Raw genomic sequence first — 26,566 nt, 5'->3', positions numbered from 1 at the left:
AGATGCTTGTTTTTACTTAAATTTGTATGATCCTGTTTTTAAAGCACTTGTTTCTAAATGCAGAGTTTAATTTTTTGTTTGAATAACTAAAAAGGTATTGTATGTCTTTAGAACATTCATTCTATGATATTTTAAAGAATGGAAATTGTACAGTGTCTAAATTCGCCATTACAAGTCCTTTTTTCACCTAGAGATGGAAATGGCCCTTAATCTACGATGAAAAAAACTCTTTAAATGTCTTTGTTGTTTTGAGTGGATGGTTTTTGTTCATAATTTGACTTGATATCATCATATGTCAACCAGCAAACAATTGCATATGTATCAAGTTCATGCATATATTAATTTTGGATGATATGCTGCATTTATGTAAGAAATAACTGGATAGTCCTATTTTACCAATTTTATTTCTCCCTTCAAGAATTCTAGTGAACAACCGAGAATTCTGGTCATATGTCTCCTATTTGCAGTATGAACTTTTACCGTTAAGACCATATTTTAGGAACTTATACCTTAATTATAATTGTGAAATTATAAAGGAGATTTTACTGTTTATAATACGAAAGTTTTAATCAGCCAAGCCTTGTTTACATATGGAGCTCTAGTTTTAGTTGATGGAGCACAAGTAGAATTAACAACAAAGGAGAAGTGCTTTGATAGCTTCCTTGTTACTGCCTACTAATACTGGTCAGAATTCAGAGGTAATTTTTGACAATGTTCTAAATGCAGTCATTTTATTTATCCTTGGCATTCTCCTGAGGAGTCATATCTCAGGATAGTATAAACTGTTATTTCCAATGAAATGTTTAGGAGGGGATATCATTGCTTAGTTCTTCTTAGAGTACGATAAATGTATTAACTCAATTCTTTGTTGTTGTTGTTGTTGTTTTTCCTTTGGAATTATTATATATTTCATTTATTTGCTTCAGCAGCAGTAGTTCAAACAGTTCAGTGTTTTTGAATATTTCAGCACATATATATGCAGAAGCTAGAAGTTACTTGCCAATACAAATCTGTAACTATGCAGCTGCTGTAAATGATCATTTCATTACATCTGACTTTAACATCTGTTCCTTTTAGTGTCCAGAATTTAAAAGACCTAGGGGCATTGCTGTTGACTGGATTGCTGGAAACATTTACTGGACTGATCATTCCAGAATGCATTGGTTCAGCTACTACACAACACATTGGACTAGTCTGAGATATTCCATCAATGTAGGTCAACTGAATGGACCTAACTGTACAAGACTCCTTACAAGTATTGCAGGAGAACCATATGCAATTGCTGTAAATCCTAGAAAGGGGTATGTAAGTTTCCACGTTACTCTGTTTTTGTAATTCAAACAATAATTCAAATTAAGAGAAATAAGTCTATAAATATCTTAACTTTTCCAAGACATTTACTTAACCTCATTCTTTATTTGCATGCATGTAAATCAGGGTATGCTATTTCCTATACTTCAGGTAGGTTGCTCACAATAATTTAATATCTTTGAGTGTTTTGAGGTTCAGTATGTTTATATGTGTGTGTGTATGTATATATTTATGTGTAATGCTTTTAGGATGATGTACTGGACAGTTATTGGGGATCGTTCCCACATAGAGGAATCATCTATGGATGGTACATTGAGAAGGATATTGGTTCAAAAAATTTACAAAGGCCCACAGGTATGCAAGTTACCACTTTTTCTGGATTACATGGCATTTCTTAACTCTTTGTGGGTTTGTTGACTGAATTCTTGTTTCTATGTTAGCAGTATGTGTATGTGACCCATGTGCAGGTGATAATAAAATTTTCAGTTATGTTTTCATATGATTCAATTTAATACAAATTACTTAAACTTCCACAAGTTTAAAAAGCCATAACAAAGCATTACGTAAAATCAGTTTAAAAAAATAAATGATTTGTTCAGTAACACTTAACAAGCAAAATCAATTAAGGGCACATCAATTAATGATGGAAAAAGTTTTCTAAGAAAGCATATGAAGTCTTGCAGCCTATTATGGTTAATTTCCTGAATACTCTTCAAAATAATTTAAAAACTAAAAAAAACACAAGATGTTAGGTTTTGAAAGAAACAGCAACTTAATTATCTCAGTATTTTGCAGAACTATTTTGAAGCTTGACAGTGTGTGTTGAGATCTTGTGAATTGGCATTAAGGCTCCACTGTCAGGATAAAGTAATTTTTATGACAAAGGAAATGGTAAACTCGGAATGAAATGTGTCTCTCTTGACTTTCAGCATCCTATCTTGAAACCTCAAATGATGTATTTGTGACCCATTTTTTTCATGCAATATTTGATTTTTATTCAGGCTTACAGAGATAATATTTGTTATTATTGCATTGCAAATTAAGGTTTGTCCAACTTTGCTATGCATATCTATTGAAACATTGGCTTCTTTCAAGAGTATGCTGAGTATCTTAGTGTCTCAGTTAGAAGTTGCCACTGTCACTGCAACAAGTAGGCATGTTTTAACAGAATGAGATCCTTACTAAGGCGAGCTTATGCATGCACAAATTGCACTCACACGACAAACTGAATATCCTTTTTTAATATCATGATTAGATTGAAATATAGGAAAGTAGGATGTATGGGATAAAGAAATCTCTAGGAGAGGATGCTTATGATCCTTTTTGGGCACATATGAAGCACAGTAGTATACAGTTAGTAATAAGTCAGCCACTTGTGATGATTAACACTGGAAGAGATCAGAATTTTGCTTATCAGTATTGTTGCCTGCTCTTTGCACTTACATAAAACACTGTGAATGTGTCAGATAAACATGTTTGTTTAAGTTCTATTGGATTTTTTTTGTCACTAATTACACTTGTATTTGATTGCCATGGTTATGTCCTGGAGAGGCAGGTACCAATTCCTTTGTCACTGAAAGCAATCCAACCTCAATTTTTTTAGCCTTAAATTTTGAATTTTATAAGATTTGTGCTGGACTGCTTTTCTGCTTGTTAGTGGTTTTGGTTGTTTTTTTTTTTGTTTTTTTTTTAAGCAGAGCTGCAAATAGAAACTAATTGCACTGGTCTGTGTGTCAGAATTCTTCCACATCCTCTGATCTATGTGTAGCTGATTCATTTATGACCTTAAGAGGAGAAATTTTGCTGTTATGTATAATTTATTTTGATGTATTTTTTCTGACTTGCATAAGTAGGAAGAAAAATACTTTTTCCCATTCTTATTAAAAATACACTACAACTTCAGAAGCTCAGAATTAAATTATTTTATGGTTCAAATATTGTTACAGGCGGAAGCTTCTGACATGACTTAAAATGGCATATTAATCATTTAAGCATCCCCTGGTGAAACAAAGACTGCATGATTTAACTATTTAGCTACTGCCTAGAGGCTGTGTAGTCAAAATGAAATCTACTGACATAATTAATTTTTTTGTTGGTAGATAAAATTGCAGGATTCAATCCTACATTTATAGTCTCACTTGGTATGTATTCCTACCTGCAGAGGATAATGGTTTGAAAAGGTACTCGCCTATGAGGAGTAGCTTAAAGAAAGTAAAATAAATGGGTTGAAATAAGAGGAAGATTTAAGCTGTAGATTTTTTATTATTATTATTTTCTTCACTTTGGTCTGCAGGCATGTCTTTTTGTTGTCTCATTTTCATCAGAATATGAATGATAGAAAAATGTATTGCTACTTAACAATTTTCTCAAACTATATATATCTCATATCTCATTTAAACTTTTTTTTTTTTCTTTGTAGGTCTTGTGGTTGATCAGTTTAGTCAGCGTTTGTTCTGGGCTGATTTTGAATTGTCTGTCATTGGCAGTGTTCTGTTTGATGGTTCTGATTCAGTTGTGTCTGTGAGTACTAAACAAGGTATGAAGTGGTTTCCAGCAATTTTACTAGATGTAGAAACTATGAAAGCTGAAAGCATTCAAAATTAAGAACTTATAACCATGGCTTTTTTAGGCAATACTTTTGATATTGGAACAAATAAATATTTAATTTTATAAATAATCTTTAAAGGAATAACTATAAGAATAGCTATTAAATGATATGTGTGAATTAACAAGAGTTATGTAATTACTAGCTTGGCTATTGTTAAATACCATTGTGAGTAAATATATATATATGGCCTAACTGAACTTACATAGAAACACAAGGATCTTGCCTGATTAGAATTTAGAGCTGTATACATTGCATAGGAAATGTAAAGATTATATAGATCAGAAACAAGAGTCAATTCAGGGAAAAACAATGGATTTGTCCTTCAGCTCAGTTCAGAATACTACTGAAAGAATGTCAGTTTGGAAAATTTTTTCAGAAGAAAAGAGATTCTGATTATGCAAACTGTTCTCAGAGGTTTACATGTTGTCTTTTAAATAATTTGGTCATACATGCAACGTTATTTTATGAAAATTTGAGTAGAAAAGAGCAGAACAATGAATAATTTCAAAATGTGAAAGTAATCTACTTTAAGGGAATGCTTAGTGGGCAGTTAGTAGTGGAATCTCGTTGGGATGATAACCACATCTGGCCATTAGTGTTTTAACCAGTGGTCTGGAATTCACCAGAGTGTTTTGTTTTAGCTGTTAAAAAGCTAAAAAAGAATTAGTAGAGGCTTTGTGGTTTTTGTTTTGCATGAATTTACCATCATTATGAAATATCTATATATGTAATGTAAAAAGCAGTATTTCTGACACTTTAATAATGAACAATTTTAAGAAATACGAGAATTTTTCCTTTGTAAAGCAAAATATTTTGTTTTTTTTTTTCCTTGTCATGTTCTTCCAGTTAGTATTGCAGTTGAATATGTTCTAAATAGCTCACTCTTCCTTTACAGTTTCCCTGCTTCTCTATATTCAACCAGTTTCAGAGACTGAATCAAAGAGATTTTATTTGCTTGTAAAATGGGAAGAATTTCTTTTAAGAAGATTCCTTTTTAAAACACAATCTTTGTGGGTACAGACTGCTGCCTGAAAAATAATGCTTTTTAGCTTGTAATAGCAGTGCAATTGAAGTTGTTAGTAAAATTAATTTGTTTGCTATTTGAATATGAATATTTGTGTTAATTGTTCATTTTTATTTAAGGTTTACTGCATCCCCATAGAATTGACATTTTTGAGGATTACATATATGGAGCAGGTCCTAAAAATGGTGCATTTAGAGTACATAAATTTGGCAGGAGCCTTGTAGAATACCTAAGTGTCGATGTTGATAAAGCAAAAAGTGCCTTGATCTTTCATCGCTACAAACAAATGGACTGTGAGTAAGCATAATTACTTAACACTGAGTGTTTTTGCAAGTTCATCTCAGAAAAAGAAAAATAATAAAAGTATCCATCAACTGTAGAAATGTAAAACAAAACTTGATTCTACAAAGTAAAATAGATTTAGTTATGTTTCATTATATAATTATAATTCGAATTCTGATGCATTTTTCTTTCACTTGAAATGGTATTGGACAAATGACTACATTGCATTCCTGCAGTGCAAACGAAATAATAAAAAGAGATCTGAATAAAAAATACCTCTTGTCAAACTAAAAAGAATTTTTTTATTGAATATTACTAATTCATTTGTTTTTACTGGAGTCAGTTCTATTGTGGTATGAATATGGCACTGCCATTTGAATGAGTGCTGACTGACTTCGTGCTGTTGATATTCTGAAAATTGGAATTGAATCAGAATTTTGTGATATATATATATTTTTTTGTCCTAGTTCTGTAAGATAGCATAATTTAAAATAAATAAATAAATAAATAAATATATTTTTTTTTTAAAAAAAGAACCTTTTTTAATATTTTCTTTTCTCAAACAGTGCCTAATCCATGCTTGGACCTGACATGTGATTTCATTTGTTTACTCAACCCTTCTGGTGCATCATGTGCTTGTCCAGAAGGAAAATCATTAGTTAATGGAACATGCATAGATCAGAGTCTCTTAGGTAGGTACTGAAAATTGTGTTTGTATGTGCAGTACTTTGACATTCACAAAGAAGTATGAAGTCGATGTTTCAGGCTGATGTTCTACTTAGGCTTCAAGGAATGGGCAAATTCTTTGAAAAGATCTCAAGCACCGTATTGTTTATGGTAGGTTGGCAATGTATTTGGTGTTAAGAGTCCACTAATAGCCTCCAAACAAGAGACATTATGTGAGTTACCAGTGAATGTCTTTTCTTGTTTGAAATCAAGTTCTAAAAAGGTTCTTTTCCTTTAGGAATTTATGGAATAAAAAATGGGAGCCATAGTCTTCCCTTTTCTCATTTAAAAACTAGAAAATGTATACAAAACATGCCAAACTACGTGCACTCAATTTATTTAAATGTTCCATTATGTTGTCTTGATTGTCTCATAACATTTTTGGCAAAGTGAAGAATGTCAGAAATGCAAAACGACCATTCCTGCCTCACATGACTATAAAATCCTTATATTTTGGGCGATTACATTAGGAAAGATTATGTAGTGATATTCTTGTTAATCTGCAATAAAATCTCCCTAAAAGTCAGTTTAAAGATTTCTGTAGATTTCACTAGTCAGCTGGTTGGTCCTTGAAATCGTGAAATCCGCATTTTAATCTGAGTGTGTATCTGTGAAACGCTTTAACTGATGAACTGTTTGTTTTTATGATTGGTTTGATCTCAATGTTGTAAATGTACTAAGTGCGTCACAATCATTTATGTACATTATAATGTAATGTGTTCAAGAATATTCTACTTTCTACAATTTCTTACTGTTAAGTCTGCCTTAAGGTGGTCACTGGGAGGTAGTCTCACTCACAGAATTAGAATAGTTCACTTGGAAAGCACTTAGAAAGATCATCAAAACCAACTGCCTTACAACTTCAGGTCTCTTGTTCTTTTTCTTGTGACTGTATGTCAACTGTAAGTTGACTCAGATTCTGGTCTTTGGATTGTTGATTTTTTTTTTTTTAATAAAAGGAAATTGAGGTAACTCTTGAAATTCTGTATAATAGAATTGTCATTCTGTAAATAACTTGATCCGTTGAATTGATTTTTCTTCATAAATACTATGTGAGGAATTCTAATTTTTGAATCCTCAGTGACTTTCTGTAAGACTAAATCCAGGTTGCTCTAGACAGCTGCTTTACCAGCATTTCTTAAATTCATGAAAAACAAGAGTTTTTGAGTTTTATTTGGCTCTCTCAAATTAGAGATTTTACAACATATGCGTGTTGTATCATTCAGAATGGTTATATAATAAAATGAGAGCAATTTCCTGTGTCTTCTCAGATAAGTTTTCATCTTTTTTCTCCCTTGCTGATTATGACTGACAGAGCCTAATGTGTTTTTTTTCTGTGATTTATTTCATGACTGCAGTAGGCCTGACTTCTTCAATTTAGAAGCAGTTTTGAAATGGGTAGAGTACCTCTTCATATTGCTAAGTGAGACCACTTGATTTGCATCCACTAGGTTCATTGTATCTAATGCCTGTAGAGTTGTGAAGCTAATAGTGTAGGGATTGGAAATGCAGAGATTTGCACTGGAGGAAGTCAGTGTGTATCACAGCCGAATGAACAAAAGTAATGGAACACTTCCAGGAGTCCAGTGTTTTGGGAGTGGAAACCTGTCAACTCTCATTTTTAGAAGGGAATATTTGTGATTTCTTGGCTGGAAGAAGAGCCTGAGAATTATCACAAACACCCAGATCTGGCGTTGCTACTGAACAGACATGAAATATTTCATTTACTGCGGTGTTTTCTTCTGCACATTTCTGTGAGAACTTGCCCTCTGCATGCACAGACCACAGGAAGCCAGGTGCTCTGCCTGGGGATGTGTAGAGGTTAATCCCCCTGTGCCTTTTATTTCGCCCACAAATTGTACCTCAGAGAGCTGTACTAGCAAAAGCTATTGGCACTTCAATCTCTACTATCATCTTGATTTCTGTCTTGCTTTCAGGTTGTTGGTTGTTTTGGGGTTTTTTTAGATATTAAATAGAATAGCGTTCCAACACAGAAAGCTGCTTTTGGTTTGAAGAAAGAAAAGGAAAAAAAAAAATTATTACAGCAGTATCTTCTGTATTTATAGTAAGTTATTATATGGAGACTGATATATCCTAGAACTGAAGAAAATGTGTTGAATTGCTGCAGTGTTGGTTTCTTCTCACCATGCATCCTTTTATTAGCCCTTCTCTTCCACTGAGGATTGTAAAGCAAATGGATATTTTAAAGGAAAAAGGGAAATCAAGGTCTTTCTTATTGCATTCAGACAAAATTTGAAGTTTACAGCTTGTTCTGAAAACTTTGGCAGATGGAAAAGTGGCAGAAGCAGGAGCCCTTCATCAGGGGGACAGTGAAATGTATACAACATTTCCATACCATTAGAACTCCATACTCATTCCTTAATAGATGCATTCAGTTCTATTAAGTATGACCTACATAATTTTCTTTAGGATAAGCAAGAACCTTTGTGCCCCTTGAAATAGTATTTTCCACTGTGGAAAGGGAAACTGTTCATGTTCCAGTGAATGTTGTTCATAAATTGTTCATCAGCCCCTCTGCTACCATCTATGGAATAGCAATAAATTTAATAGATAATTGGTGGTTAGGTTCAGCCCCTATTGCCATACCACTAATGTTCACCTCTGATGATGTGGACCAACATTATAAAATAAGAGGCATTACTTTTGGAGCAGACTTCACAACAAGTGAAATTATTTACACCTGATGTTTCTGAAAAGAAAAGAGCATCTGCAAGGTCTTTGAGTCCAAGTTCCAATTATCTATGACTCCATTTTATTTTTGTTTTATTTATTTTCTATCTCAATTTTATTTCTCTTTGTTCCAGCACTGAATATTAGTAGACATGTTCCCAACTCTTTTTTTTTTTTTTTCTCTCTGAAGCCTTTATTCACTAACTCAGATTAGATGTATTCAGCCTTTTGTAACAATTCTTTGGTGTATCTCTCCTGTATTTACTGTTTTTCCTGTCTTCTCTTATGGGCACATGTTGTTCCTGTCTCCCATACAACGGCATCTGATCCCCTCTTGGACTCCCCTGATGTGAATTATCTAGAGTAATTTGATTCTTTTAAGTACTTGCAGACAAAGAAAAAAAGCAGCATGAAAACTCCTGTACTGTTTAAGTCTAACATAGTATTTGTAAATTGACTTATTTATTACCTTTCAGTCCTAGTTTTTAGTTTGTGTAAAATCTGAAATTGTTGTAGTAACTTTTATTAGTTTTGTATGAGATTTTTATTTAAATTCTTGGATCGAGGACAAAATCAGCACCCAGTTTTACTAATCTTGTTATGCTGGAAAATATTACAATCCTTTCAGCTTTCAGGTCAACCTTAACTGATTATTTTGTAAAGATATAACATGTATTGCATTTAGAATCTGTAAGATGTAAGCATCCTCGTCATTTTAAAGGCAGTTGGTTTAGATAATCTTTACTGTGGGCAATTTTTGGTTCAGTATTTTTTTTCCGACAGTATGAAGAGATGTATTTCTTGTTATATTTAGGGTAATTTTAAAGTTTGTATTTCATGTTTTGTAGTTATAAATATGTGTTGTGATTTTTTTTTCTGTTGAATTCATCGTGTCTATCAGAATTCAATTTTTTTTTTAATTTTGTATCTTAAATGTGCAGAATTGTTCTAGAAAAGAAATCGGTATTTTTAATATACTATCAAATTCCTAAAAATGAGCAGTTGTCTGTACTTTAGTGTTATTCAGTTTTTATTCAGTTCTGCTCTATAAACTCATGACTAATAAGTAAAACAGATAAGATAAGCAAAACAAAAATAGACCTTTTCGCCAATAAGATATGCCACATTATCATTTAAACAACTTCTGTAATGAGTAACTGAAGAATGGTTCATGGAACATCAAAGAATTTAATGAACCACCTAAATAAATAAATACTGAAGCATCTTCAGAGTTCTAGGCACAAAATAGCTTTGTTACAGTAGATGTAGATCCATGGTGGATACCTAACAACGAAGACAATATGACATTTCATACTGGTATTGTAAAGACCTAAATAATACAGTGCCACTCATTTCTCCTCAAGAACTTTCAGATGCGTTGTCTTCAGGCACCTGCATCTCTCTCAAATGAGAAATGGATGATATAGGACAGATGGATACCTCGACTGCCTCATATTTTGTATAACTAAAAAAGTAATTCATCAAAACATCTATATTGGTGGATGTATTACTGAAGAATTCTTAGTGTTTCTGACTTTGTATTAGTTTGGCAGCAGTCTGTCTTTATAAGCTTTGTTTTGTTACGTGTGAGATGAGAAGTCTTGCTAAACGTGTATTTTGAGCTGCAAAGGTTCTTGTCTGTTGCTCAGGATTACAGTTATTTGGATGTGTGAGCGTTGTGTACATGCTGGTCTATAATTAATTTCTCGTTGGTGTCACTGAACAATTTTATTTCTTGTTCACTCAAATGAACAGTGATTTATTTCTCAGTGTTTCCAGGACAGGCACAACTCTAATTGCAAAACAGCTTTATAGAAATATTGAATCTGTCCTAATCAGAATGTATGTTACCATGCACCCCACAGCTAAGGAGGTGGTACTGCTGCCATGAGCACCTAGTGAAGGCAAAGCAGTAGACTATGTCTTTTCTTAGAAGGTAAAATTGGGCGTTCAGTCTAGGGAAGGGAAGGCTTAGGGAGACCTTACTGCTATCTACAACTCTCTGAAAGGAGTTGTGGTGAGGTGGGGATCGGCCTCTTCTCCCAGGTGACAGAGAGAGGACAAGAATTAATGGCCTGAAATTGCACCAGTGGAGGTTTACGTTGGATGTTAGGAAAGATTTCTTCTCAGAAGGAGTTGATGATGTATTGGAACAGGGAAGTAGGGGAAGTACTGTCCATGTCATTGTTAAAGAAAACATCCCACATCACTGAGGGATGTGAAAGGACATGGTGGGATTGGGCTAATGGGTGGACTTTGTGATCTTAGTGGTCTTTTCCAACATTTATGATTCTGTAAAAGAAAAGAATAAACCAGAAAGTATGGTTTAGAAGTATCAAGTTAGTATGCAAACATCATTTTGTGAGGATGATTTAAAAGCTGAGCAGCTTCTTTTTAAATATTTCCGATTATGTTTATTAAGAAGGATATTAACAGATTGGAAGAGCAAGAGAAATAAATCAACTACAAAAAGGAAAATTCCTTCAGGCTGAGATAACCAGAATAATACAGGGAAGTTTTCTGAGATTGCCAAAATCGCAGAAATGAAACAAATATCTTATTTTTAATTTATGAAAAAAAAAAAAAAAAAGTTTCACAAAGGAATTCACACTGCCGTTACTAACTGATATCCTCTGGGGGCTCAGCTTTCCTGTCACACTATTTGGATGAAGCCAGAGCCAAGAAGACATACACAATACCCTGGTATGATACAAGCTTCCAGACCTGCATACAGCTCCCATTGCCTCTACAGCTCTTCATGGCCTTTCCAGTGCTGACTTATGGTTTATTAAATGTTCTTCTTTTTCTAGCAACGTGTGATAGTTTACCTTTTACTTTTTGAAAGTGATTATGTATTTTTGCACTTAGGCAGGGATCAGTAGCTTCGTATAAAATACAAATTGTTCTCTGTGCTCTTGCTGCAGATGACACATGCAAACTGACCTGTGAAAATGGAGGAAAGTGCATTATAAACGAGAAGGGGGATCCGCGATGTCACTGCTGGCCAAGTTACTCAGGTGAAAGGTGTGAAACCAACCACTGCTACAATTACTGCCAGAATGGAGGAACCTGTGGAGCCTCTCTCCTTGGTACATATTTCTGTGCAGCTTTATATTATCTTATAGGCCTCAATTTAAATGTTCGAATCTATTCCTAGTTTGTATATTTTTTTTTCTGTGGCTTCTTTCCTTTGTCTGTACTTAAATTCTATGCAATATAGCAGCATATGCTGTACATATACTTTATTATCAACAGTGTTTTTCACTCAAGGGTCTCAGTGTTTTGGCAAAGTCAAACTACATCTCACAAAAAGGAGCATGAAACTATCGAGAATGAAAACATACATACTGAGGTGTCAAAAGGGAGCTGTAAAGTCAAACCACGTGTGGAAAAGCACCACACCCATTGCCCTATCTCTATCTTAATTCTTTCTCTAAACTTTTAGGTGCTACTGGGCATAGTTTCCTTCAAGTAGTGTGATGTGACTTCAATCTTTTCCCCGTGTCTTAGTGGAGTTAAAAAGAATAATAAAAGTAGGCATTTTGCTCACCTAATTTTCGGGAAGATTTGGTAGATCAGAATTCAAATCCTTTGTTTGCTTGAAGGAATTTGAAATCACATCTCTTATCTTAAGGAAGATTATCCTAACCGTCAAAACGAGGATATCTAGGAGTTGGCATTTGTACCCAACATATAGACTGCTCCAGGTTGTGTCCTGCAATTGAATACTGCTTGGGCTAGAGAGGAGGAAAGTGTGTTAAGAAGTACTCTAAAATTTAGGGCTATGTGAGAAAGCAGAAGTTAAATTCTATTTTCCATTCCAAAGAACATTTAAATACTTGATTGAAAGCAGGACATCTGAAGGAGAAGTTTGCTGACTGCTCTCTTCTTGGAAGATTGTCAGATGTCGGAGTTGAATCTTATTCCCCTACGTGGTGAAGTGGTGAAGTGATCAACATCCAAAGGAAAGTACAGGCACCTCACCATAGGATCTGTTTAAAACAGAACTCCCTATAATGCAGAATCATGTATCTTAGTCTCTGTGACAAAATGAGGTTAGATCTTAATGTTTTTCTTAAAATTCTGTACTAATGTAGCTTATATATTTTAGCAATTCAGCTTCACTTAATATGCTGGCTTCAGTGGATCCCATTCTGATTTTCTGATGTGTGTGCTAAACAAAGGGTTTTTCAGCTCTGAGTATTTGAGAGTTAATGTTTTTCTTTGTTCATGTCACTAATAATGGCTAAATAGTAGAAAATCAGAATTACTTTAAGTTGATTGAATTATACTTGAAACTGCTTCCAGTAGCTCATGGAAGTACTGAGACAAATGATAAGCAGAGATTTGTATCAGTTCAGTGAGATCAATGTATGTTTAGTGAGGACATGCAAGTGAATGAAAGATGTTCACGGATGATTTAAATGATGTGCAGAACTTCACTGTCATCTGGAGGGGATGTTTACTCCCTCATCTTTACATATCTGGCATTTAATTGATACTCTTGAGGTGACAAGCACAACAAGTAACTTAGCTCCCAGCGCTCAGCTCAGTCCTGATTCCTGCAGAGACCTCTGGGTTTTATTTTTCCTTTTCTTTTGACAGTAGCCATTGAGCTCAGATACTTCCAACAGCTTGTTCTTCATTAGACAGCTCACAGTTGCTGTGCTCACACAGCTATGATATAACCTGGATTTTTAATACTTTTTTCCTACTAAATCCAACCTCTGAAATCTCTCTGCCTTGCTGGAATAATTAGTGAAGCAGACTTGATGACCAGTGAGTGAGAGATATGATCAAGATTATACAATATACTTCTGCTGATTTGTAAATCGTGGCCCTACCTGCAACAGAGAGCCTGGAGGTACAGAAGTTAGCCTTATTTCTGCTTGGTCTCAAACAGGACAATGTGTCTGTGCCAAAAACGCCATTAGGAGAGCAGCACGAATATCACTCCAGTCCACATTTCAGTGTTAAACTGCCTGGTGTGGGGAATTCAAGCCTTTAACTTCATCAGAAGTGTATTGTACAATGATTAGTCACAACATGCTCAGCTTTTATCAGCTGAGACCAGCATAGAGCCATTCATGCTCATTAGCAATGGAGACTTGGATCTTAGAGGCACAGATCCTATTGCTGAGCACAGGGAGCACCTTGCTCCCACATCCTTATGATGTCAAAAGTTCTGATGGCTCTTACTGGGCCATTCCTGCTGATAGGAGTATTATTCTTCTGTGCTCTGTTCACTTCCCAAGTTTCATCAAATTTTTAATAACCATATTTCAACTTAACCAGATTTTCCATCTGCCATTTCCAATTCATGCCTTGAAGCCATGCCATAACTTTCATGTGAAGGTGTGGAAAAAAAGATGATACGTTTTTCTAAATCAAAGTGACTTCATCCAGCATTCCAGATAACATTTTCAAATTGATCCACATCTCATCTTCTTTGCACATCTTGCCCCTGGACTTTGTAAATATTCTATTAGGAAGAAATCTCTATTTCTTATCAGACTGTATTACTTACCTTTATCAGACTATAAATCATGTCGTCTTGAAACAAACTAACAAGTTAATGAGATGTCCCCTTGTCTGAGTTTAATCTAATCCATATTATACTAAAACCATTATGTTTTTTACAGAGGAAACTTAAACTGGATGTTTTAAGGCATTAAAAGTCTCTTAACACAGATAAACTCCTCAGGTGTTTTTGCAATGACCGTTTCTTCTTTCCAATCAGATAAACCACCATGCCAAGTATGCTACTAGGTCAACACACATTTAGCAGAAAGGGCTGCACAAGCCATTCACACTTTTGACAGAGGGTGTGAAATTCAGAACAAAGCAGCATTCACTCACTTACTTCTCATCATTTCAGCCTTGGAGGCAGAGCTAATCTGCCTAGTCAGGTTCATGAGGCTCATTAGTGGGCAAGTTACTTTACTCTTGCACATTGAAACGTGTAGGAATATAAAGGTTCTTTATTACTAGGAAATCCTCTGCTTTTCATTCATGTTTGTAGACCTGAAGCATCTTAAGTTCAGATTTCAAATGTTTCATCCTATCTGGTTGACCTGTCCATTGGCGAAAGGTACAGAACATACTGATTGTTTGTTTATGTAGAGAATTCTTTTGCATCTGCAAAGTACAAAATTACAATTTTAAATTGACTCACTATCATTTTAATTTATTTTACTGTGTTATTCCTGCATGTGCAACTGCCTTTCCAACCAGTTCTTTCTAAGTTTTTGATCCACTATACTATTGGCTCATCAAACTATGCTACTAAACTGTTGCAATCAAGTTGCATTGTGTTTTTCCTGATTCCTTCTTTTTTTTTTCTTTTTTTTTGTTCAAAATGATGATGCTTTTTCCTCTGGAAGTTCCAACATCCATATTTGTGTAAGTGCCTATCCAAATTGTACCCACAATATAAATGACCACTGATAACTGCAGCTTGCTTGAATCTCCCTTTTGTAGAAACCCCGATTGCCCTTATCAATTTCTTATATTTTCCAATTCAAATAGCCTTGATGGAAGTAATCCACAAGTGCCGTTCTACACACATGCCCTTTGGGATGTGTAGGGCCTGTTGATAAATGTACATGGCAGAACTGCAGAGCATGTGCCTTCAGGCTAGCACCAATGTGAGAAAAAGCAGCCACAGACGGTGAGGGGGAAGGGTATACAGGGACCACTTAGCAGCTGTATTTCCACTCTCCCCATTTCAAGGAGTCAGTTGCTGTCTATTAGTTCTGCCACGATGGGCTTCGTGAAGCGCCTCTGTGAATTTGATTTGTCTGGGACGATATCTGGACTTCCTGACGAGGTGTTTGCTCATCCAAGCTGTTGTGCACATCTCTTGACTCGAGGGAAACTGGTTCTGCTGCATGCTGCTGATATTTAGCTGGGGAGCTTCATAGGGAACGAGCTTCTGAAGTTAGCCAGCTGCTGTGAGGATTCCCTGGGAGTCAGGAAGTTTCCTCATTGTTGGGTTCTGTCTCAAAACTCAAGGCAAATACACCACGAAAGCAAATATGTCATTGTTTTCTGATACAAACAGAATGCTGCAGCATATGAGATGCATGTCTGGTGAATGTGTGTGTTCCACTGAACGTGTAAATTCTGTTCTCCTTCACTACCCAATTCTTAATAGGAAAGTGATAACCAATTAAGTAAATCATGGAGTATTACTCATTTTTGTTGTTTTTTTTTTTTCAAAACGTGATTGTGCTAAATCTTTGCTGGATGTGGTAAGTTGTAGAACCTCATTATCTGCACACAAATGTTAATTTGTTAAACAAATCCCACTGGCAATTCAGGGATTATTCACTTGGTTTACTTACTGCTAAGCTGTTTGGCAAATTCCTATGTGAACATTATATAGCTAGAGATTGGGGCAGCTTTAATTAAAATTTAAAAGTTTATGACAGTTGTATTGAACTACAAAAATTGAACAAAGAAAATGTCATCTGTTAATTAAAAGTACACATCTGAGACATGTAATTAAAAGTTTGGGTATAATAATGTACACTTTCCAGTAAACCAAATTAATGGGAATTTGGAGGGGAATAAAAAAAGATATCATATAAATACACTTCCTTTTTACTTACAGTTTAAAGTAAAAATGTTGGAGGAAAGTTTTCTAAATACCTTGTACTTATAGGCTAGATTAAACTAGTTCACAAAGTTAGATAAATACATCTTTGTACTACACCCTTGTTATGAAGGGTAAGTTTAACCACACAGAATCATGATGTTTGTAGAGAAGTGAGTAAAAAAATGTGCAATTGATGAAATACACTCCTAAAGTAAAATATATATATGTATATGTATATATATATGTAGATGTTATTTTGTGTTCTGCTTTATAAATAAAAAGGAGGAACACAATACTGTGTTCTGAAAATGCTATCAAAGAAGAAATTGTTTAGTTTGTTCATGTCTTGCATAGTTCCTGCAGTCTCATACTGGTAAGCCCCCTAGGAACATGTAGCTCTAATCAGGATTGGGGACTGGATGAGGGGAGAGGAAGGGTGTTTCAGTGGAGGATTCTCTGCCTGGTCTGGTGTGCAGCTGATCCAAAGGAGGCACCACAACCTGCCTTGAGAGTAATGCATTTTTAGATGGTTCTTTTCTCCTTTGCTTTCACAACATGGACAGAATGCATATCTATTGGGATGGATCCCAATCAGCTCAACTTCTAATTATGTGCTGTAATACAGCTTCTCTCCACTACTTTTGGTCCAGTAGAGCTAATTATGGTTCACAGAAATGAATTATTGTGATTCCCATGAACTGCTGACAACCCCTCTAGAGGACATAGTGTTACTTATAGTAGGCTGGTGTGCCAGATTGCTTTAATAGGGACGGCAAGTGAAATATGCAAATGAAACAGATTGCACGTATTCACGTGTAACAAATAGAATGCACGTATTGCTGGTAGGGACTTCACCATCAACTGGAAGAAATAAATTACTTCTGTCTTTGTGCAGGCATTCATCTAGAGTAGTTCATTTTTTGAAAATTTTTAAAAGCTAACAAATACAGTGTTTATTTTCTTGAAGAAAAAGGCAGTACGTTCTTTTTATAAAAAATACTACAGAATTGACAAATGTCAGGGATTGAGAGACAGCCTTTATTCTGTCTCTATGCAGCTCTAGTCCTGAAACTTCATTACCACAGTAAATGCTTAAGGTTTCTGTGTGTGAGACTGCTATATGTGACATCGTGGTTATATCATTATTTAGATTCTGTTGTATGAAAAGTTGTGGCACTCACTGTTTATCATTGTTTTGTACTGCAGTTTTATTAAGCTGTTCTTGGAACTATTTCATATCCAAAATCCAAAATAATTTATGAGAATAAGGCAGATGAAAATGTCATTACTGTTATTATTTCAGATGCCAACAGTTTGTGTATAAATAGGCAATGAACTATTAATATGATGAAAAGTCATGTTAAATTGAATGGAAAAAAAAAAAATGGGGTTTAGGCTATACTGAATTAAATTTTCATATAACTGTCCACAATTTGACACATTTATAGGGCTACATTAGCAAAGAATAGAATAATTTTTTCTACAAACTATGAAAATATCCTTGTCCTATCAATTTAAAAAATAGAGGAACATTAATAATAAAAACTGATTTCAGACTTATCTTCTATCACTATTTCATTTGTAAGATGGACTTAGAGAAAGATTATGAGGAAACCCCAGACTCAGGGGCAGAAACTTAAATGCAAGTGTATATACATGGGGAAAAGCAAATAGTTTGTGCTAATATCTGAGTTCAACATCTTTGATTTAATGTTTAGATCACAGGGGACAGATATGAATAACCAGGCTGATGCATATTAAACTAGTTGGAGCTATTTTAAGTCCATGGTTTTGTTCCTGCTGTACTCATTAGAGGAAGAGAGTAGCTGATCTCACGGCCTTTAGGATGATTTGCAAAACATTTTAAATTAGCAAAGCTTAAAATAGAAAATATAGAGAAGAATTACGTGAAGGGTTTGATGTAACAAACTAAAAAGAACTAAGGAGAAGAAAAATAACACAGAAATCATTTTGCATGCCTCTGAGAAAGTAGAAAAATACAGGTACTTATTTATTCACCATTGAATACGATACTAAATGATTATATAGTTTTAAAACAAAGGTAGACTGGAAATTAATGAAAATTGCTAAGTTTATGGAATATTTAGTTTGTATGACTTTAATGAGAGAGCCAGCTAAATAGAGAATAAAGTAGAAAACGAATTACACATTGCAGTTCAGATGAAGAACTGATAAGATTTCGGGAGACAAATGTGAATTTGTGATTAGATGTGGATACCTGTGTGAGAGATTGTATAAAAATTACTGAAGAAACACTGAATGAGACAAAATACTGCAAGCAAAGGACCAAGTTGTAATGTTTCAGCAAATCAGGCAGTGGTAGGAATTTACTGTTAGATTAATACACAGATAAGAAATTGCTATGGGAAGGTGACCCTTAAATGTTAATGCATTTAACTACTTAAGATAATGCTTCTTGTGTATTTTTTAAACTAAATAGCGTATTGATCAGACTCAATCCAAGCATAGCTTCTCTGGTATGCTCTCTATCCCACCCCTCTGTGAAGGAGGATTTTAACCAATAATTTCTGCCTCATGTCCTGGTGTGAAGTTGTACAAATGTAAATGCAGGGATTACTGGAGTCTCTCATTACTGCATTATCTGACTTTCTCTAATCTCCTTCCAATTTCACAGCTGTACAACTATCTGGATTGGGTAGTCAATAACAAAATCCCAGAGTCTACCTTTTCCTGTTTGTATCTGCAGTTCCAGACTGAAGGGCTTCTGCCTTTTACACATAGCGTATTATGCAGTTAGCTGATTGACCTTAACATTTCTTTACGTGTAGCCCTATTTCATCACCTAAAAGATGAGATATCAAGCAAACATACACTAATCTTACAACATCCCATTAGTTGTCTATCTTCTCTAAATTTGCCGAAGCTGACGATATTGATATACTCATTCAAGTCTAGACATTTCAGTTCTCCCACCTTAGTCCTTAGATTTCTGCCTTACGTGTGTTCATGTGTTGGTTTTCTGATGAAACATTCCTTTAGTTCTGCCTGTTACCCAGTTACTATCTGACTGTCACTAGCCTGCGCATGGTTGTCTTTGCACCAATATGTCATTTCTTAGTCATTGCCCACTAGCAATCTTGCTCTGCAATAACTCAGTTAGGATCTTGGTTGTACTTGCCAGCAGGTTGGGTTCCATAGGATTCAAATAAACTCTGTCCTTTCTGCCACTTAATTCCAGGAGTATACTCAGGTTTTAATTAATCTGCATCTCTTTCCATAGCCACCTTGAAATCCAGGAAATAGAAAAGTGTTAAACTCAATCAATTCTCTCTAAATTTAAGAAAACCAAAAAGGCTGAATTAAAGCAAAGGAAGTGAGACTGGAGGAAAAGGGAAGTTTCATAAGAAATAAGTGAGACTGGATTATTAGGAATTGAGAAGGAAAATGGCTAGCTGGACACATCAAGTCATTTGACTCGAAGAGGAGATTACAAATGAGATATAAAACTACATTCAGGAGATAGAAAGACATTTACATGATAGAGAAAGTTGTTTTAGAGAAGATAAGCCTTAAAAATTCAGTGAGAAGTGGAATAGTTTAATAAAACAGTGAAGTTGAAACAAAGCTATAAATCTCAAAGACGTGAGATGTAGATAAGGGGAGAAAAAAAGGGAAAATTGAAATAGGTTAAAATCATAGGAGGAAAATGCTTCAGAGTTTAAATGCTATTGTAAAACCACTTAAGGCTACTGTAGAATAGGGGTTCATTTTATACTTTTTTTTTTTTTTTACCCCTTCATTACTTTTCATTGCATATTGGACATTTGGTGCATCTTTGGTCTGTTAGAGACAGCTGTCCTTAAGTTACAGTATTGACTCATGCGTTGAAATGTATTGCTCTTATGATGTGTATTTATCTTTAATCATTATTATTTTAATTTTTATTTACTTTTATCATAAAGTAGTTTTCTTTTTTGAATAGGGAGGCCCACCTGCAATTGTGCACTGGGTTTTACAGGACCAAACTGCAATCAGACAGTCTGCCATCATTTTTGCCAAAATGGAGGAACCTGCAGTGTCACTGCTGGAAATCAGCCCTTTTGCAGCTGCTTGCCTGAGTATACAGGAGACAGATGTCAGTACTGTAAGTAATCTTCACAAACTAGAAAATCTGAAATTTTAGTGGAAGTTCTGTATAGTAGAAGTTTAACGTGAATCAGGCTGTTTTCCTATTGCACAGGCTGATAAATTTATCTCCAAAATTATTCTTCCGAGAAAATGGGACCTTACATATTGAAGGGACCTTTGAACACACTTGCAATATCCTTCTAGACATATATGAGAAGAAAGAGCTTTTTTAGAAATTATTTTTGTATTTTCATGAAATAATCCTACTAGATGTACCCAACATCTGACTTCATAAATCAGATCATTGCTTTTTTCATTGCTGGTGGAATTCCTAGTTGGTTAAAGAATGTTTCTGTTATCTTTGAACTTCAGAAAAAGCCAACCCTTGTGTCTTCAACTGCTCTCTTTCCCTTTTATTTCAAAACCCAGTAAGCAGCACATTGCCAGGGCTGCTTTGAGTTTTGTTCCTCTGCCTGACTCAATCCAAGATCACCTTCAGTGTGGTTTCTGCCTTGTAATATTGAAAATCAAGATACCGATGCCTTACTCTTGTATAGTTCTCAGGGCTCAAGTTCTGTCCTCTGCATCTCAATTTCTCCACACTTTTTCATTTTGCTGACCCATCAGTCTTGTCTTACTGAGATACTATTTTCCAAAGGTTTCCATGCCTCAGGAAAGTCATTAGTGGTCTAACAAGCAGCTAGTTACTGGCAACCCTGACTTAAGATGTGTTAATTTTCTGAGATTCAATTTTTGTTTCTGTTTTTCAAAATTCTCCTTTTCTCTCTTCTTGTGCTTTCCTTTAACTCAAACACTGACATAAAGGACTGTCGTAGTGCCTGTTATAGAGTAGAGCATTCAATGTGAAAACCATCATTTTTTTTTCTTTTACATAATTCACTGAAAAGGGTACTATTAGACAAAATTGAAGGGGAATTAACTGTTAAAAAGGTCTGTTTTGGAATCATCTGTTGGATACAAAAAGTGCTTAGTTTTAGTGATACGGTTGTCAAATAGGAAAAGGGTTAGTGCGTGTCTTTAAATAGGATTTGCACTGAAGTAAAATGAATGCATTTCCAGTTGGGAGACTGTGAAATAAATTGAACCCTTGAATGGGAAACCAGCAGTAATTGTGATTCTCTCCCACTTGATATTAAACAAACTGCATGGATCCACAAATAACTATCTGCAAGAACAATAGGGTATTTCAAAACAGTGTAGTACATAAATCATGCCTAGACAGACACACAGATTAAGAAAAAATATTTATTTGAGGCTTACCCAAAACCAAACAAATTGTTTCTAGTTGAATGCTTCTGCAAACATAGTTTTAGCTTTTCTTTTTTTTCCCAGAGCTTTTTTCTTTTTCACTTTTTTTTTTTTTTAAGTAATCAATTTAAATGTAAATTTAGAGGTCCTTTTTAAACAGTGCTCATTATCAGATTTGGATTGTCTGCTGCTACTTTGGAAAAATGGCATGATATGAAGACACTCAAACATTATAAAATACAAAATAAAACTTTTGTTTATTTAAACTTCAATACTTTTAGGTCAAAGAGTCTTACAATCTTGCAGAATATTATTTTTGTGGCCAATGGCAGTTCTATGAAACTGTATGAGTTAACAGCTAACAGTGCATGTATAAATTCATAGCTAGGTCACAGTTATTTTTTTGCTTTATCAAACATATGTATGATTTTTTTTCTATACTTAACATAATCACTTTGTAGGCATAATGAAATACACTAAGACAAGTTTATACAAAGATTGGTTGCCTCCACTGTCTTATTTGGTTTTTCACTGATATGATTGAAGCAATTTTTTATGCAAAAGATACGTGAATGTGCATAGGTATTTGACTCATGCTCTTGAGTTGAAAATATTATTAGTGTTCTTATGGCAGAGAGAAGGCATTTGCTTGCGGTACTGCCAGATTGCAAAGACCTTATTTTCCTCGTATTTATATTCTCCAATGACCCAGTGCAGAGTTTCTCCTGTGATTAGTTCACATAAGGGCTGATAACCAAAATGTGTGTTTCGTGTCAAGGTGACGGCACTGGTGAAATAAACTTAAGTGAATGGATTTACATAAAATTCTACTAATGTTGCATGTGTTGTTATATTCACACGTATTTGAATGTAATTGCCTATTTTAAATTCATAAAATAAGTAATACAGAGTAGTGAAAGTTCATTTTTTGTATCATTTAAAGACCAAACAGCCAAAAAAAGAAGAAAAAAAAGAGACGTTTCCCTCATTTAGAATAACTCAAAGTGGATAGAGTGATTGCATCAGCTGTTACATTCACTGAAACTCAAATTCCATCCTTTAAGGAAAGGGGGGAAAAAAAAAAATTATTTTGTTATTTGATCTAATGCAGCATTCATATTGTGGATCTAGCAGAATCTATCAGAAGATTGAAGATGCTTTCAAGTACAAACTTCCTATTTCCAGATTTTAGGGCTTCTTGTCCTAATGTATATGCAAAACTTTCCCTCTTACAGTGCTATTCTCTTAACATGTCTCTCACTCTTAGCTTTCAAACTACAGTAGTTTTTGTTTTGTTATTCTTCACCTGGAATCGGAGAACAACACGCACAAGGGATTACTTTTACTCCTCTTTATGCCTTTCAGGCCTCTGGTTGGTCTACTGTCTGCTGAAGTAGGTGGAGACATACAGATAATAAAGAGAAATAACTCTGCCAGCAGTGGAGTGAAATAGCTTTGTCCTCTATCAGAACTCTTCCCACCATTGTCAGCAAAACTGACATGACAGTCACTGAAAGCTTCTTGGAATGGCAAACAAGGATATTTCTTGCTTTATGATAGATGCCCTTATAATTCAGCAGTCTTGTATATGCTAAGTAAAACATATCTATTTTAGTTGTCCTTAGTTTGCACAACATTTTAACTGCACAGAACTGGAGAAAGTTTTAGGAACATAGAAGTGGGGAGATTTGGCCCAATGAAGTGAGAAACTTAAAATGAAACTGTTTGGTAAAACGAAAGTTGTCAGTACTACATAAATAAAAATGAACCATAGTGTTAATATGCCAGTATAATTTGATATGGTGTATTTAAAAAAGAGAGATAAAAATGAAGTTGTTACTAGAACTTCTAAATAGTTACAAGAATTCACATCTTGAAGTCTCAGTCCTGCTGACTTTGAAACAATGGGATCTTGCACAACCTACAAAGCATGGATATAGGGTTTTGTAGAACTTACAGATCATGTTCTTATGTGTTATGGTTAGAACTTCATGAAATTTTATATGAGGAGAAATGAAAATCATAGTTAATTATTTTAATATGTCACTTCAGTTTAGCATAATGCCTGTAATGGTAACGTGAATTTATCGGAAGACTTCTATACAGCCACTATGCCATTAAATGTATTTAACATAGCTCTGCTGTTTTCACCAGTAGTCTTTATGCCACATATGATGATGCCCTAAATGGTTGGACATCTAGAAGGAGAAGGAAACTTCTTATTAGCTTATACATCTGTTTCACTTCATTTTGGTAATATATTGCTTATCTGCTGGGGAGACCCTTGATTCTGGTAGTTCCCAGTGAAGTCACCAGTTTCATTCACTATTTTGTTTTCATGATTCTACTTTTCAACAGAAAGAAAATTAAGCTATTTTTTAATATATGAATAATACTCCTCAGTACCTTTTTTAACCTAGCTTTCATGTTACTTGCAGATGTTTGCCACCATTATTGTGTGAATTCTGAATCGTGTACTATTTCTGATGATGGAAGCGTAGAATGTGTCTGTCCAGTACGATTTGAAGGTCCAAAATGTGAAGTGGACAAGTGTATAAGATGTCACGGGGGACACTGCATAATAAACAAGGATACTAATGACATAGTATGCAAGTAAGCATGTGTGTTGGGAAAGGGTTTTTTTTTTTTCCAAAATTATTTATCTGTAGATATTATACTGTAGTTTATTTAAAATCTATTAATGACCAGCCCTTGAAATGATCTCATCAGAACAGTGCCTTTGAGTGTTCAGGTAGTGAGTCTGGTTTAACCTAGTGGCTCTTGACTTCTTAAAACTTTTGGAGTACTGTTTGCTGAAGGAAGCATACTGCAGAGGAAACTAAGTGGTCTTCAAATGGAAAAAAAGGAAAAAGAAAGTCTCATAGAAATATTTAATAAACAACCTACCTTTACTATTGAAATTTCTTGCTATAGTATCTGTGATAATGGAAAAGTCATATTGTACATTAATGAAAGCATAGACATTAGGATGTGCTGCTGTATTTCTGAGTAATTATTTTATATAATAATCATTTATTTTATAAAAATAAAATATTCTGCATAAAAAGCTCACATTACAAGTTGAAAACCTAGAATTCTTGCAATCCATATATCTTGTACATATCATAAAATCAGTATTTTAATATATGGACCGTTATAATGTGGTTCATTGGGTTTATTAAATGCTGATTGCTTTTCTTTTTTTTCCTTTAATCTTTTTTTTTTTTAAACTGTGGTAGTTGCACTAACGGAAAGATTGCCTCCACGTGTCAGTTATGTGATGGCTACTGCTACAATGGTGGTACATGCCAGCTGGACCCTGACACAAACGTACCTGTCTGTCTGTGAGTATCCATGGAGACCATTCACATCTCTCCCTGTCAAGTTCCTATGAATGTATCTGTATTTCTGATTTATTTAGAAAGTAAAATATTCCAGTTGCAGTCACAACGTTTGGTACTTTTTCTGGTTAATGAGTAACCTGATACTTTGTCTAACTTTTTGAAATACGTGGATCAGAAGATACACCTTAGATCTATATTGTGAATGTATTTAGACACAAAGATGCATCTCCTGAGACTTCTAATAATTTCAGGTCAGTTCTAAAGCTCACATAGGTGTGTGGGAATGGAATCAGTTGTACAGGATGGTTGCCTGTTGCTGCTTCTCAAAGGTGGATTAAGTCTTCTATAGAGATGGTCAGAGGTGATGACAAGACATTTCTGTAAGGAAACCAGTGGCTAGAGAACAGGAAGAATAATGTCACTGATTATTTCCTCTGCGAGTCCAAGGACGTGCTCTTGTACCTCTTGTTTCAGCCCTAACTTTTACAATACCCGTAGGAGCTTGGCTGTTCTAGGATGAGATACCTCTCTTCCTCCTGCAGAAATACACCAGTGTTGAGAAAATAATTCAAGATACTTTTTCTAAGCCCCAATAACAAATACCAAAGGAAATGTGATTTTGTATTCTAGACTGTTTAGTACTCTCTTAAGAGGCAGAAAACTCTACATTCTGGTCCTTTCTTGAGAGCTATTGTATATCTTGTTCAGCTGCTAAATGTTAAATACAGAAATAGTCATTGTAGCAAGAATTGAATTTTTTTCCTGCTCTCAGTTATAGTGAGCTACTGAAGTCACGTTCCTGTTTTTGTGGTGTTTTTGTTGGTTGGTTGATTGATGGGTTGTTTTTTTTCACGTTTGCTTAGTAAGTCATCTAACATTTTCTGCATTGCAGAAGAGCTTCGTTGTGGAATAATCTTCCATTTCATAATGGAGATCAGAGTATTCTCCAGTAGAGTATTAGATGTTAGAATTAGACTCAAGTGTCTCATTCCCAGGATGACATAAATAATTGTCCCAAGGGACATAGCATTGAAGCAACATTGTGAATACATGTGCAGCCACCCCTACCTTTTTGACATGTGTGAGGTGGATGGACTTAGAGAAGGTGTTGATTGTATTCAGATTCCCGAAGAACTGACTATGCAAAGGGACAAAAGTGTAAGGGTTGTACTCCTGGAAGGTTGACAAGAAATGTTTGAAGCTTTGTGGTTAGAGACAGTGGAGTTCAGTTCTACACTGCATTTCCTCTTCAGTTTTATGTGACTTTGTCTATTATTATTATGGCTAGTTTGGAAGCTTGCAATTGTTACTTTCTTTTTCTTAATTAAACTCGCTTATCCTTTTTCAAGGATGGCCATTGTGTTTCAAGGAAAACAAGTTTCAAGCATCAATTTGTGTGGCTTTACAGTGCATGAGAGCTGCAGCATATGCCAACACAGTTAATGATGCTAAGAAGGCTGAAATTTTGAAGGCCCTTGAATTGCTTCGTATTGATCAATTAGTAGTGTATAGCGTAGTACAGTTGACAAATAAGTTTGTATAGGCTCATTTTTTTTTTTAAGTGTTTGATAAACTTTGATGAGAAAACTTACCAGTGTAGT

At 34.8% G+C, this 26,566-nt stretch overlaps 1 protein-coding gene across 1 annotated transcript in view; it reads left to right on the top strand.

Moving 5' to 3' along the window:
* Positions 1-26,566, top strand: part of LOC100542901 (low-density lipoprotein receptor-related protein 1B-like) — a 50,457-nt gene that overhangs the window by 3,172 nt on the left and 20,719 nt on the right. Inside the window, exons 2-9 of the mRNA XM_019617422.2 lie at positions 1,560-1,665; positions 3,731-3,847; positions 5,063-5,236; positions 5,792-5,917; positions 11,567-11,731; positions 20,207-20,368; positions 24,060-24,234; positions 24,861-24,965. Coding sequence (XP_019472967.1) covers positions 1,560-1,665; positions 3,731-3,847; positions 5,063-5,236; positions 5,792-5,917; positions 11,567-11,731; positions 20,207-20,368; positions 24,060-24,234; positions 24,861-24,965 — 1,130 coding nt within the window. The remainder of the gene's footprint in view (positions 1-1,559; positions 1,666-3,730; positions 3,848-5,062; positions 5,237-5,791; positions 5,918-11,566; positions 11,732-20,206; positions 20,369-24,059; positions 24,235-24,860; positions 24,966-26,566) is intronic.

This window comes from Meleagris gallopavo, chromosome 7 (genome assembly GCF_000146605.3).
Source record: "Meleagris gallopavo isolate NT-WF06-2002-E0010 breed Aviagen turkey brand Nicholas breeding stock chromosome 7, Turkey_5.1, whole genome shotgun sequence".
Taxonomy (NCBI): Eukaryota; Metazoa; Chordata; class Aves; order Galliformes; family Phasianidae; genus Meleagris; species Meleagris gallopavo.
This window is presented reverse-complemented; position numbering and strand designations above follow the sequence as displayed.